The 14,812-nt window shown below is 40.9% G+C and overlaps 1 protein-coding gene across 2 annotated transcripts in view; it reads right to left on the bottom strand.

Moving 5' to 3' along the window:
- Positions 1-3,586: 3,586 nt before the first annotated feature.
- LOC107158642 (myomegalin-like) overlaps positions 3,587-14,812 on the bottom strand; it is a 35,820-nt gene continuing 24,594 nt past the window's right edge. For both annotated transcript variants that reach the window (XM_048815075.1, XM_048815076.1), the window contains 4 exons: positions 14,190-14,276; positions 7,004-7,229; positions 5,884-6,027; positions 3,587-4,723 (listed from right to left, as the gene is read on the bottom strand). In XM_048815075.1, the coding sequence (XP_048671032.1) occupies positions 4,631-4,723; positions 5,884-6,027; positions 7,004-7,229; positions 14,190-14,218 (492 nt within the window). In that variant the 5' untranslated portion in view covers positions 14,219-14,276 and the 3' untranslated portion in view covers positions 3,587-4,630. The remainder of the gene's footprint in view (positions 4,724-5,883; positions 6,028-7,003; positions 7,230-14,189; positions 14,277-14,812) is intronic.

Here is a 14,812-nt window from a genome sequence, read left to right on the forward strand (position 1 = left end):
TCCACTCCTCATTCCTATTCTTGCTACTCCTGTCCCCATAGCCTGTGCCCTCCCCCCCACATACACACCATGCAGACCAACACAGAAGGGGTTGTCCACATCTCAGATGAAGATGAAGGAATATTTTGCCCCTGGAGGAGAAGCACAACTACATTTTTCTCTGCTTTTGAGGAGACCAAGGAAGATGACTGCACCTGAGAGCTAGGCTGCCACAACAGCCCCAAGGACTGGTAGGTGCTCTAGGGATGCAGGGACCAGTAGTCAAGAATCTCCTGTTCCTTCTGGCTAGAATCCTGCCTTCACACCCAGGAACTTGAATCCACAAACCCTTCCCTAGGAGACCTTCTTGGTGTCCAGGGGGCATACAGGATCTCAATGGTTAAAGGAAAGACAGACCAGGGTAAGCTCAAAGAAAACCAGCCACCTGCTCCATTTAGAACTCTCCATGTACCGAGCAAAAGTCCACAGGCTTCCGGTCCACCAAATCTTCCTCTATCTCCTGCCTTCACTGTGTGCTCTCTGTCTCAGATGAGATTTATGCATCCAAAGCCAGCCTTTCAGGAAATAAGGGCCACATCTAAAATAAATCGGATACTTAGGAAATCCTGAAGTCATCAGTGGAGAATTTCTAGGTCTTAAATTTGAACTTACTGTTGAGTTGCTTTTGAAGACTAGGCTTTGAGGTAGTGCCTTAATTTTACTAACTTGGCTTAAGTTAGAGATTTTTGGTTTTGTTTTTAATTCCAATATTACTTTGCACATGAATTAAGAGTATGTGGCAGGCAGAATAATGTCATCCCCAGGAGATCCTCTTCCTCCTTGGAACCTGTGAACATGCCTCATTATCTAGCAAGGGATTTTGCAGATGGTATTATGTTAAGGATTCTGAGAAGGGGAGACCATCCTGGATGGCACAGGGTAATCTACAAAATCCACGTAATCCCCTGGGTCTTTAAAAAGAGGCAGATAAAGAACTCATGGTGATGGATCAGGCACTCTTCCAGATAGTGCTGGTTTTGGAGGTGGAGGAAGCAGCCACCAGACCAGTGGGTGGCTTCTAGAGCCAGAAAAATCAAGGAAGCAGGATGTGCCCTAGATCCTCCATTGGGTGATACAGCCCTGTTCCCCAGTGATTTTAGGCCAGTGGGACCTTCTATGGACTCCTAACCTACAACTCCAGCATAATAGGTTGTGTTATTCTCAGCCATGATGTTTGTTGAGATTTTTATGGCAGCAATGGAAAATCATCACTAGCGCCTCTCTCACCTCAGCTGTGAGGAGATCTGAGGGATATGAGGAATTCTCTGTAAATTCGGAAGGTCTTAGGTCATCAGGTGAGACACTATTACGTATTTTAAGTGTTACAATAGGTACCTGTCCTCTCTTTTCTTTTCTGTTCCCCTTTATGGACTTTCACTCTATTTTCCTCACAGGATTCTCCATGGAATTATTGGAATTAGAGAAAATTGGAAGACAGTGGTAGTCATATATGACTGAGGTTTTCCCCTTTCCTTTTTTTCCCCCTTGGTGCTGAGGATAGATTCCAGGGCCTTGTGCATGTGAGGCAAACACTCTACGAACTGAGCTATATCCTCAGCCCCTTTCCTTTTACTTGTTACAGAATGAGTTCTGTTTCTGCCACACACAGAGAAATAATATATTTATAAAAAAAATATACACTGGAGAACCTGCCTCAAGGATATTTTGGGTTCACTTTTTTAAAAAATTATTAATTCAGACAGTTATTTTGCTACAATCATAAAAGGGGAAATACAATAGCTTTCAAAGTTTTCTCCAAAAGTATCTGGGGACTGTATCCACCAGTTCTCAGACTTTCAAGAGATAATATGTTGTTGTTGTGATCCTTAAGTTGCTACTTATTAAGCTGACTTAAATATTTGAGTTTTCCTGTGATCACTGATTATTTTCTCAAGGCTATCAGTCCTTGAAGCACAGAGATAAAGAAAGGAAATTTGCAGGCTGTTGCAATAACCTCAGGATTAGAGGTCCTTACCATTGGCTGCTTTATCTTTTGATTCAGTAATGGATCTGAGGAGTTTCCAACCATTCAGCTAATTCTGCCAGTAAATTCCTCTGTATTTCAAAAGCCAAAAGCATTCATGCAAATACTTGAAACCCCTGAGTGTAAAGCACAAGTTGACTTCACATCTCCTCACAGGGAGTTCTATTGAAGAGTCTTTTGTAATTGCTGCTGGTAATGATGGTGGTTTTGTTGATAATGATTACAGTTTTTGTTCTGTCATTGTCTTGTTCACTTTTAACTATTTCTAGGATATAATTGTAGACTAATAGCTTTATTTTAATTCTGGAAGGTGAAAGGGCACAAGAATTTTCTGAAGGATTATTTTAAGACTTTTATTTAAAAATTTATGGAATGATGATTATCAATTAAGGTTCTTAAATAAATTTATTGTTGTGAGTCAATGACATGCACATGCACACGTGTGTTAAACTGTGGTTTGCAGCCCACCTGTATCAGAATCATCAGTGTGTCAAATTGTGTCTGCATCAGTATCACCTGGGATATTTACATAAAGAGGCAGATCCTAGATTAGAGTCCCACACTCACTAAAGTGCTTGATATTGCAGCCCAGGGAGTCACTGCCACAATCCCCACAGCTGATTGTGCAAAAGACCCCCTTTGAAATGAAAAATCTTCAAATTCTTTTTAACTTTTGTTCTTCTTTATACTGAGGATGGAGGCTGATGGACTGCCAGGCCCTCATGGGCACTGCAAAGGGGAACGTACACTGAGACAGGTTTCTGGCTAACACAGCCTTGCTAAATATACACTTGGGTATTTCTTGCTTTTTTTCCCCACTGTGCTCTCTATTCTTATAAAAGTTTTCCAAGCCTCTCAGTCACCAAAGATGTAGACTTGTGAAAGAAAATGTTGTTCTCTATCTTGCTCAAACCCAGAATGGAAAGAAACCTAATTTTCCATTGTCATCCTGACTCCTGAGTTTTAATGCTGCAGAACAAACAGCAAAATATGCCCTTCCCTGTGAGAACTGTAAAGACACATCAAGTTTAAGAATCGCTCCATCATACCATAGAGATTATTGCAAAATGGCAAAGAGAGAAAACTGTAACTTTTTAAACTGAGACTTCAGAATTGGCCAATAACTTTTTTCATGAGTTTTATTTTCTATTCTTTTAAAACTTTTGAGTCTTTTTTAAAAATATTTTTTAGTTGTTGATGCACCTTTATTTTATTCATTTATTTATATGTGGTGCTGAGAATTGAACCTAGTGCCTCACACATGCAATGCTCTACCACTGAGTCACAATGACAGATCTATAATCTTTTAAAATTTGTTCTAATTAGTTATACATAACAGTATTGTATGCAAATAGAGCACAAATTCTTCCTCTGGCTGAACATGGTGCAGAGTCACACCACTAGTGTAGTCACACATGTATGTAGGGTATTAAAAGTCCCTCTCATTCCACCATCTTTCACCCCGCCCCCACACACACCCTTTCCCTCCCTCCCCTCTGCCCAATCCAAAGTTCCTTCTTCCCCACTCCCATCGCCCCCGCCTTTATGGATCAGCATCCACTTATCAGAGAAAAGATTCAGCCTTTGGTTTTCTGGGTTTGGCTTAGTTTATTTTCTATTCTTAACACTTGTTCTAGGGACTGGTGTAGAAATGGGAAACAAAGCCGACAAAAGGAATCTATTTATACAAATTTTGCTTTAAAAAATAAAATAGCTACCGAAAGACCACTATTCAGTTTTACCTAACCTGTCCATGACTGATGTTGGCCTTCAATGTATGGCTACAGTAACATAGATAAATCTCTTACATTTATACTCACCTACTCACATCCTAGGAACACCCTGAAGACACAAAGGAGGCTTCAGTACAATTGGGGCCTGGCCCACACCACTAAGAAACAAGTAGAGGCTGCCATACACAAGACTTTGCATAGGTGTGGTGTGGACATCAATCTCATATTGCCCTGAGGGATGTTAGGTTAAGAAAATGGCACAGCATACTTAATGGGAGGGCAGGGGGCAGTAAAATTTGGAGAACATGTTAATAAAGGAAGCAGATTGTGCTAGGGTATGAATGAGAGGGCCTCTTAGCAAGTCACCACATTCCTTCCTCACATGGACTCAAAGATCAGACCTGATAGTGCAGGGCAAAGTCCAACCTGGCTTGGCCTAGAGGAGCTACCTGGTCAGGGGTGGATGTGTGAAGCGTGCTTCTAGAACTGCCAAGGAGCTCTACATTGGGACCACATGACCCATGTGTAGGAGGCAACCATTTCCCCCAAGTTGATCATCTGAGGAGAGCTGCTGAGGTGAGAACTATGCTATGGCAGGTGCTGTGCCACTGAGGCTGCTCAGAAGCAGTGTCACAAGATTTACTATGCAATCTTCGGTGCACTTTGCCTAGAGCTGGGGCTGGTGCTATTTGACTACTGGTGTTCCATCACTGCTAGGAAGTCATTCTGTCTTTCTGCCTATGCTAGTAGGAGACATCTCTGATCACCTCTTCAAACCTATACCAGCTTTGAAGGAACAGGGCCCAGATGTTCCTTAGCAGATAGACAGTTGTTCAGATGTGGGGAGGGGGGTATTCCTAGGCTTCCTCATGCTTTAGGGACCTGTGGTAGCTTTGTTTCTTGTGTGGCTCCTGGAAGGCAAGGGTCTCAAGGCTGGAGCACACAGCAGGTCCCTTAAGAATGTCACCTGCAAGAAAACATGAAAGAATCCTGTTCAGATGGAACTGTTACACACTGCTGATGATGCCCAGGGCTAGAATAAGGGCAAAGCATGCAAAAAGAGAGGAACATGGTGGGACTTGGGAGGTGGTTAAGAGGATGAGACAAGGAGTTGCACGGGGTTGGGAGGAGATTCCAGGTCCCAGCTTAGAGGATAAGCCTCCCTGTGCACTCAAATCCCTCTTGCCCCAACCACAGCCCTACTGCATGCCGTATGGTCAGATCCTTTTTTTAGCCAGTTCATGCTACAATTTATGTGGTCTGGCAGGAAATAAAGGCCTTTGTCATCTTCCAGGAAAAAAAGGATGGAACATGAAACACGCACATGTACAAACAGCCTGTGGTATTTTAAGGACATGCTGTGAAAAGTTCCCCTGTTAAAAGTGTGAACAAGACCTCCATCTCAGTCCTTGTAGAAGCTTTATCTCCCCCATCCATTACAGGACTGGGAATTTCAGAGATACTGTGTCTGAGACACAGGGCTGCCCTGATGACAGTGTTCACTTTTCAAAATGTCTGTACAGATCTGATGATGGTAAAGGGTCTCCTTGGAATTAGGAATTAGCATAGATTGATCCGAAAACATACCAGTAACATTCATGTGGGATGGAAACTGAGGAGAGGATCTAGAGGCTAGCCCACCCAGGGCAAGACAATTCCTTAGGGGATCTACCTTTTCCTACAACTGGCACAGAGATAACTTAAAAGGTGTGTTAGGATTCAAGGACCATGACCAAAAGAAGCTACAGTATCATAGTGACATCCTTTGATCTTTTGACCAAGAAGCCCTGAGGAGAGGAGAATCTTCAAACTTCAAACTTCAGAATTATTGGTAGTGGACATTTACGGATTACCAAGGTGTCCATGTCTGTGCTTCTTCATTTCCTTTTCTTCTCTTTGAATTATTATCTTAGGGGATGGGGTGTGAGGATGAAGTAAGGTAATCAGAGCTTCAATGAAAGCAGCCACCATGGTCCAGGGGTCTCCCTCCAGGATCCTGCACTAAGGTCCAGCACATTCTAACAACCCATGTAGCTCCTGACCCTCAGAAAGCCCTGGAACTCAGAATACAGAACTCATGGGGCAGAAGAGCAGGGCTTATACCAGAAGACAACACTGACTTCTTACCACTTTGCCAGGCAGCCCAGGGCTGTGGAAGCTTGGTAAAGCTACTTGACAGAACATGGTCAGGAGGGAGGCTGACTCCTCTAGGGTGTACTGCAGGGCACAGGTGCTGCTTCTTAGCTCATGGAAACATTTGTTGGCTGGTGCCTGTGAAAAGGCAGGAGGTAGCCATGGACATCACTGAAGCTGAGACATCTCAGAGCTCAGGACATTGTAGGCCTGCACAGGACTCAAGCTTCCTTTGTCAATGAGGCACAAAGTATGGGCTGCTTGAACCTGTAAAATCCTGGTTCATCCCTTAGAGGTCTCAGAACTAAAATGCTGCTCTTTTTACCTGTATTGCCTCTTCCACCTGGACACCCCCATTATAAGGCTGTTAAAGCTCCATTCCATGCCATGTCCACAGAACCTTTATCTTCCTCACATGCAATAAAAGACCTTCTGCACTCAAGGCACAAGAGGTAACTTCTCACATTGGGATTGTGGCCCCTCAGTTGGTTTATCAATAGGGGTCTGTCTTGCCCTGAAGTGGGGGTTCCCTGGGTGCAAGGCTATGTCTACACATCCATGGGTCTCCATGGCTCAGACAGCACAGCCACTGGCCCTTGTTCTCTCTCCACAGAGAAGCACTTTGAGAAGCACAGCAGACTGCTTCCCTCCCATTGCGCCACGGGAAAAAGAAATATTGTGGTCGCCAGGTTCTTACTCTTTCCACACCCAAGGCCTTTATGGATGCAAATCCCTCAGTACCTATCCATCTGATTGATTTTAATCTGTCCACATGGGTCAGCATGACTGTAACAGATAATAAACCACTAAAGGGTGCTGATTTCAACATCATATGGACATCAACATTTAACAAATGCTTTACTGAGGATGGTGGCAATGCTGCAGACTTCTCTGTGGCTCTGAGGGAGAATATCTAGTTGGCCTTCTCTACAACAGAGTAGAACTTAGAATGAATCAGGAGATAGGGAAGCAAGGGCCTGGCTAGAATGAGTGGAAGATACTTTCTCTGTCATTGGGAGATGCAGGCCACAAAAAGAAATAGTGGAGAAAGAAGTAGAATTAAGGACAAAGGGCACAAAGAAAGGGTAAACCATGAAGCTACAGCTGGAACTACCTCTGAGCTCTGAGATTCAAGGCCCAAGAAGTTGCATGTGGGCCTCAGGAGAGACAGGATCTTTTGAACCAGCTGTTTTCCCTCCTCAATCTTCTCTCTGAGAGCAGTATAGTCATCGATGCGGCCTATGATAGGGAGGCCATGCTTGTTGGTGAAGGAGCCATCTGTGGTATCACATTCCAGCTTGGGAGAGTTCTTCATTCCTGGAAGATCATCTGAATCAGCTCTAAAAAAGAAAACCACAATAATATAGGATCTGCTGTTACTCATGATAATATCCTCAGTTCCCACCGATGCAGAGATGTGAAAGAGCTCAGGATCAAGAAAGGCAGCCTTCAAAAATGCAGGGTGGGTCAAGTCCATAGAGACCTTTTGGTTTCTTTATTTTTATAATCTTTCTTACATCATTACATAATGATAAACTTGCCAGAAGACAAATTTTGTTTTCATCAACAAGTGGATATTCAGGACAATATTATAAACATGAAGAGTTTTCTGGTTAGAAAAGGCACGTCAAGTAAATAAGAATGTGTACAGGGAAATGGCCCAAACAGAGCAATAGAACAACTGTGGCAAGAAGAAGAATGAGAAGAAAGGCAGCCACAGAGGATTCAATGAACAGGACTGAAGGCTTTGTGGCACACAGAAAATTTTCTAAATTCACATGACACACTTAAAGAGAACTGACAGTTATTTGCATTAATAATTTTCCTTCATTGTGTCCAAGCCCTTTAGTTGTCATATTTATACCACTTGTCCTGGTGACAATGACAGTATCTGAGCCAGGAGAAAAAAGAAGAGCTGTGGAGGACCAGAGTTAGAAAATTCATACAAACATTCCAAACTGCAGAGAAAACAACTGAAACTAGGGAGTAAAAACAACCAGTGTTCAGGATACCTCAAACACCCTGTACCACAAATCATGCACAGTTTAGCCTTCACCATGAAAGTTCGAAGGCACCAGGACTTCCCTCTCATGTCATTAGCATACCTATGCCGCATGAAAAAGGAAAAGTCAACAGATTGATATGTTTCTATTATTTAGAACAAAAAAGTTTTGGTAGATGGGTATTCCAAATGAATGTAAATTCCAGTTTAAAAACTTTTGAGAAACAATTTTGTAAACCAACTTTGAGTATAATATTCCAGGTGCTCTCTAGTACAATGCCTTGTAGTGAAACTTAAGTATGCACAAAAATCAAATACATATATAAGTTACACTCATATATGCATATATGTGATAAGTGTATATGTTAAAATATTGATCAATGGCTGAGTGCAGTTCAGTGGTAGAATACTTGCTTAGCACACAGAAGGACTTGTGTTCAATTCCCCTGTATTAAAAAAGTTGATGAAAATATGAAACATCACAAAAAAGGAGTTCCTGGTAAGAGGGGAGTGGGTCAGAGCCAGGTTCCAATTCAGGCCTCTGGGGGCTGGGAACAAGAGGAAGAGCAGGGACTGAGTCATGGTGTTACACCTTAGCTGGTGCATGGGAAAACAGTGATGGGGAAGTCTTGTTAGAAGGAAGTGAAGATGTGACTCAACACCACACCCACCATGGCAGCTCCAAATGGGGAAGGCAACAACCTAATGTGTGCCTAGCAGTTCCTGCCAGCTGGGTACTGTGCTTAGCACTTCACCGATGTTTCTCACTTAAAGGACACAATAAAAAGCCCATGAAATTGTTCACTTCATTTGACAATCGAGGTCATTATCTGAAAAATGAGTATTCAGCGCAACCAGAGAAAATAAGGATTAACATGACCCAAGAATATCTGGCATGAGAATGTCAAGGCTCAGACTTAGAGAAACCTGAGCAGAAGTGATTGAGGATATGGCCATGGAGGCGATTGGAGAGCGTGAATTAATTGGTGCTCCAAAAGGCAAAACAGAAGACACAGAGTGGAATGTGTCAAGAGGTTGGGGAGTGGGGCCTCTGTTAACACTCAAATTAAAACTAGGGAAGCAAGATAGAGACTGGATATTGAAGAGAGTCAGAGAAATCTGGTAAACATGCTTATCTGAAGAGGCAGGCAAGAGACTGGGGCAGAAGTGGATGTCTACCATGTGGAATAATTGTGCCTGCCACCCAGCACTTTCCCACAGCCCTGGTTTCCTTAGGGACAGGAGCATTTTGCCACATACTCAGTTCCCCCTAGGTGAAGGAAAGGGAAGCTACTCAAGAGACTGTGTGGTAAGGTCTGTGATGCTGAGACCAACTAGTGGGGTGGAAGGAAGACCATCTAAAAAGTAAAGCACCTGATTTGGTCTTTAAGCCCTGTAAACTCCAGCTTGTCTGTTAATGTCCCCCTTTGTCAGTTGGATCATGTAAATATAATAAAACCTGTCCTACTATAAATGACATTGGAAACACAGGCTCCAGGACAATGTGTCTCCCACCTATAGCCAAACTTCCACAGAATTTTTGTTTTTGCCTTTTTAGATTTTACAATAATTTTCTTACATATATTCCTTTTTAAAACTAGAGCTTTATAGTCATACATAGTAGTGGGTTCATTTGGACAAAATCATACATGCATGCAATTTGATTTCAATTCATGATTCGCCCCTTTCCTCCCTCTTTTACCCCATGTCCTCCCTAAAGTCTCTCAATCTCCTTCACTCTACTAGACTTCCTTTTGCTCATCTATTAATTTATATTTGATTGCTTCTTTCTACCGATGCATAAAGGTGGAGTCCCCTGTGGTATCTTTATATGTGCACATGACAACTGTTTAAGAATTCATTCTGGGGCTCTGGTTGTGGCTCGGTGGTAGAACACTTGCCTCGCATGCATGAGTCCCTGGGTTGGATCATCAGCACCAGGTAAAAATAAATAAAAATAAAGATATTGTGTCCATCTACAACTAAAAAAAAATTTTAAAAAGTATTCATTCTGCATTGCCTCCCCTTACCAATCCCTGCTCTCTGCCTCTTGATCTTCTCCATTGCTGCTCTTTCCTTTATCTGTGTGATATTCTATCCTGCCCTCCCCATTTCCTTTGTTTACTCTAGTTTCTGCATGAGAGTAACATTCAAGCTTTGAGTTTTTGTGCTTGGATTTTTCATGTAGCATGACATTCTCATTTCTATCCATTTGTCTGCAAATGCCATGATTTCATTCTCTTTTATGGCTTTGTAGAACCCCAGTGTGCGTGTGTATGTGCATGTGTGTGTGTGCCCACGCACATGTGTGTACACATGCACACATGTCATATGATTGAGATATATATATATATAATCAGAATTTTAAAATTTACTTATCTATTGAGGGGAATCTGGGTTGATTCCATAATTTAGCTATTGTGAATTATGCTGCTATACACATTGAGGTAGCTGTCTCTGTAATATGCTGTTTTTAGATGTTTCGGAAAAATACCAAGGAGTGGACAGATGCTCATAGGATGCTTACATCCCTAGGTTTTTTGATGAAACTCCATAGTGTCTTCTGGAGTTGGACTAGTCTGCAGTCCCACTAACAATGTACAAGTGCACCTTTTCCCCCACCACCTTCCCCGCATTTTGTTTTGTGTGTATTCTTGATCATTGCCATGGTGGAGTGAGATGAAATTTTAGTGTTGTTGTCATTTGTGTTTCTCTGATTGCTAGTGAGGTTGAAGCTTTTCCTCATAGATTTGGCAATCTGTGTTTCTGTTGTTATTTTTTTTATTGCCCATTGATTGATTGGGTTATTTGGGATATTTTTGTTTCAAGTGTTTTGAGTTATTTATATATTCTGGGTATTAATCTCTGAACAGATGAGTTCTTGCCAAGATTTTTTCACATTCTATAGGCTCTCTGTTCACTCTCTTATTTCTTTCCTTTGCTGTGAAGAAGTTTTGTAGTTTGATGGCGTTCCACTTATCAATTCATAATTTTGAGTATCCTGTTAAGGAAGCTGGTGCCAGCAATTATATGATAGAATGTTGGCCTTATGTTCTTTTCTAGCAGTTATAAGGTTTCTGGTCTAATTTCTAAGTCTTTGATCCATTTGGACTTGAGTTTTGTGCACTGTGAGAAATAGGGTTTTAGTGTTATTTTTTATTTTTAAAGTTTTTTTTAGTTGTAGATGAACATAATACTTTTTAACTTTTATATGGTGCTGAGGATCAAACCCAGTGCCTCACACGTGCGAGGCAAGCACTCTGCTGCTGAGCCACAATCCCAGCCCTTAGTGTTATTTTTCTACATAGTTATCCAGTTGTCCCAGCACCATTTATTAAAAAGGCTCTTTTCTCCAATGTATATTTTTGGCACCTTTGTTAAGTATCAGAGGGCTCTAAGTATGTGGATTTGTCTCTGTCTTCTATTCTGTCCTATTGGTCTATGGGTCTATACCTTTGGTGACACTATCATGCTGGTTTTGTTACTACAGCTCTGCAACACTACTGGTATTCTGTGTTTAATAATGGTGCCAATAAGAAAAACCAAACTGAAACAAAAACTAGTTCAGGAATTGGATAGTAGGAGTCAACTGTGTGGCTAATATATTAACATTCCCACTTGAAGTGGTGGGAATTACTCTGTGTGTGTGTGTGTGTAGCTATTTTTCTTTAATAACTTTATTTTATTTATTTACTTTTATGTAGTGCTGAGGACTGAATCCAGTACCTCACACAAGCTAGGCAAGCGCTCCACCACAGAGCTACAACCCCAGCCCTAGGAATACAGTATTTTTAATGAAAATACTTTAAAAATATATTATTTTTACATGACTGTAGAGTATATTTTGATATATTATACAAACACAGAATAAGTATAACTTGTTGAAAATAGGATTCTGCCATTATTGTAGTTGTACATGATGAGAAGTTACATTGGTCGTGTATTTATAGATAAAGATAGGAAAGATGTGTCCTAGTCATACTACTGTATTTCCTATTACCACGCTCCCTCCCTTCTCTTCATTCCCCTTTGTCTAGTCCAATGAATCTCTAATCTTCCACTCCCTTATTGTGAGTTAGCATCCACATTCTGCCTTTGGCTTTTTGGGACTGGCTTATTTCACTTAGCATGATAATCTCTACTTCCATCCATTTACTAGCAAATGATATAATTTCATTCTTCTTTATGGTTGAGTAGTATTCCAGTATATATGTATACCTCCTTCTTTATCCATTCATCTGATGTAAGGCACCCAGGTTGGTTCCTTAGCTTGACTTTGAGAATTGTGCTGCTATTAAATATCGAAGTGGCTGTGTCATTGTAGCATGCTGATTTTAAGTCCTCTGTGTATGTGAGGAGTGGGATAATGGGGTCAAATGGTGGTTCCATTCCAAGTTTTGTGAGGAATCTCAATACAGCTTTCCAGAGTGGTTGCACCAATCTACAGTTCCACCAGCCATGTATTAAGTGAACCTCTTGCCCACATCCACTATTGTTGCTTTTATTTTTAATATTTACCATTCTGAGTGGGGCGAGATGGATTCAGTGTAGTTTTGATTTACGTTTCTCTAATTGCTAGAGATTTTAAACAGTGCTGCCTATGGATCAACCAATTTCAGAAGACTTTTCTGATCTCAGAGATTTTTTTGTACTAAATCTGTGTTTCTCTGTGTTCTCCCTCCCTTTGTGGGGAATCTGTGCTGCTTTTGGTACCCATGTGGCAGGTGGGTTGCCTTCTATGTATTCTTTTTCTTTGTTTTGTACTCAAATTTCTGAACCCCTAATCCAACTGAATGTCCAATATTATATTTTTTGAAATTCCTCTTTCACCAGCCTCACTGAGTAGCTGTACTCTTGCTGCTGAGTTCATGAGCAAGGCCCAACATGGAATGTAGCTTTCCACTATCTCACCATCTTCCTGTCTTGCAATACAGCTTTTTATACAGGATGATTGTTCATCAATTTTGACACTTTTCAGGTTGATGCCATTCCATTTGTGAATTTTTTATTTTATTACTTGCACTGTAGGAATGTACTTAAGGAATTCAGTTCTTGAACCTAGATGTTAGAGTGTTGGGCCTACATTTTCTTCTAGTAGATGCAGGGTTTCTGGTCTACTTAAAAGGTCTTTGATTTGCTTTGAGTTCAGTTTTAAGAGATAGGGGTTAAATTTCACTTGACTACATATGGATTTCCAGTTTTTCCAGCACCATTTGTTGAAGAGGTTATCTTCAGCACACTACAGTGATTCAGTCATATCAATGTTTTTAGCAGCACAATTCACAATAGCTAAGCTGTGGAGTCAACCTAATAATAATATATATATACACACATACATATGTGTGTGTGTGTGTGTGTGTTTGTATGTATACATCACTGAGGCATAAATAAGAATGACTTTATGACATCTGCCAGTAAATGGATGGATCTGGAAACTACCATGCTAAGTGAAATAAGTCAATCCCCCCAAAAACAAAGATCAAATGTTTTTTCAATATTTGGAAGCTAACCTACACTAAAGGGGAGGGAACAGGGGAAGAATCAGACAAAGGGGAATGACAAAGAGGAGCAATAAGGAAAGGAAATGAATGGTAAGAAAAGGAATGAAGCTGACATAACTTTCCTATTTATATATAGGAATAAAACACAGAAAATCTCACCACTGTGTACATGTACAAGCCTGGGGTAATTATTAGAATAAGATATAGTCCATGCTTGTATAATGATATCAAAATGGCCTCTAATCTCATGTATAACTAAAAAGACCCAATAAAATAAAAACAATTTTAAAAATCGACACTTTTCGTTTGCATGTCCAAGGTAATAATCCAGGTTTGAGTTAATACTTCCCCCCCCCCAAAAAAAAACCCAAGATAAGGATCCATGTGCTAGTAACTTAGGAAGGCCACATTCCCAGCAAAAAGAGGCAGTGATGTCAAGGAAGTTAGGTACAGAAGGAAATCAGTCTAAAAGTATGGAATTTAAGAGAAGGTAGCATGTGTCTGAAAGATGCTCTTCACAGGGTTAGGATCCTAATCTGACTGGGGTTCCCTGCCACAGTTATGAGGAATATCAGGAGAGCAGGCATGAAAACAGAGCAGAATTCAGAGTGTAAACAGGAAATGTAGATGGAAGGGCAGGTCAAGGCTACAAGGCCATGGGAAATACAGATAAGACCAAACAGAGGCTCCATCTGCTGTTGGAGACAAGCACAGGTGAAGAGAAATCACTGCAGAAGTAGGAGCTAGAATCTTATACAGAGTTTAAAGGAGTCAAGTGCATCCCAGAGCCAACATACCTGAAGCTTGAAGGCCAGGGGATCTGCATGCTATTTTCCACTTGCTAAACCAAAGTTTTCTTCCAGTTATCTTCTGTTTGCAGAAACCTGTGGCAACATTGAGGACATGCTCTTGTAAACCATCTATGTTGTCAGATGATCCTTTAAGAGCATCATCCTCTATCTTGACATGATATTTCATTGAAATGGAAGCATCTAAATTCAGCTCTGACAATAAAAGCACAGACAACAAGATCCAATTTCATCTATGATCTTACTGTGACATACTCTTCCACCAAGAGGGTCACCAAATCAAGAAAGCAGCTTTGGACAAAGAAGTCCATGAGTTGATATGCAGCTTATAATGACTTTGATATTTTCTTTTACTTTCATGCTTCTTCCACATTCAATAATGATGAATTTTCCAGGAGGCAAAGGTGCTCAAAATGCTAAAAAATGTGCAAGTAATAGGATTGGTAAAATCCAATAGCGCCCAGATATATAAGCCAAAACTAGGAAATCACACTGGAGGTAAATTGTGCTTTTGGAAAGGAAGAGGTAATAAAAATCAAGCAAATCAATGTATAAACAACCACATTATTAAAGAAAGGAAAACTCCACCTAAGGAATACACACTTGCATAA

This window comes from Marmota marmota, unplaced genomic scaffold (genome assembly GCF_001458135.2).
Source record: "Marmota marmota marmota unplaced genomic scaffold, marMar, whole genome shotgun sequence".
Classification (NCBI taxonomy): domain Eukaryota; kingdom Metazoa; phylum Chordata; class Mammalia; order Rodentia; family Sciuridae; genus Marmota; species Marmota marmota.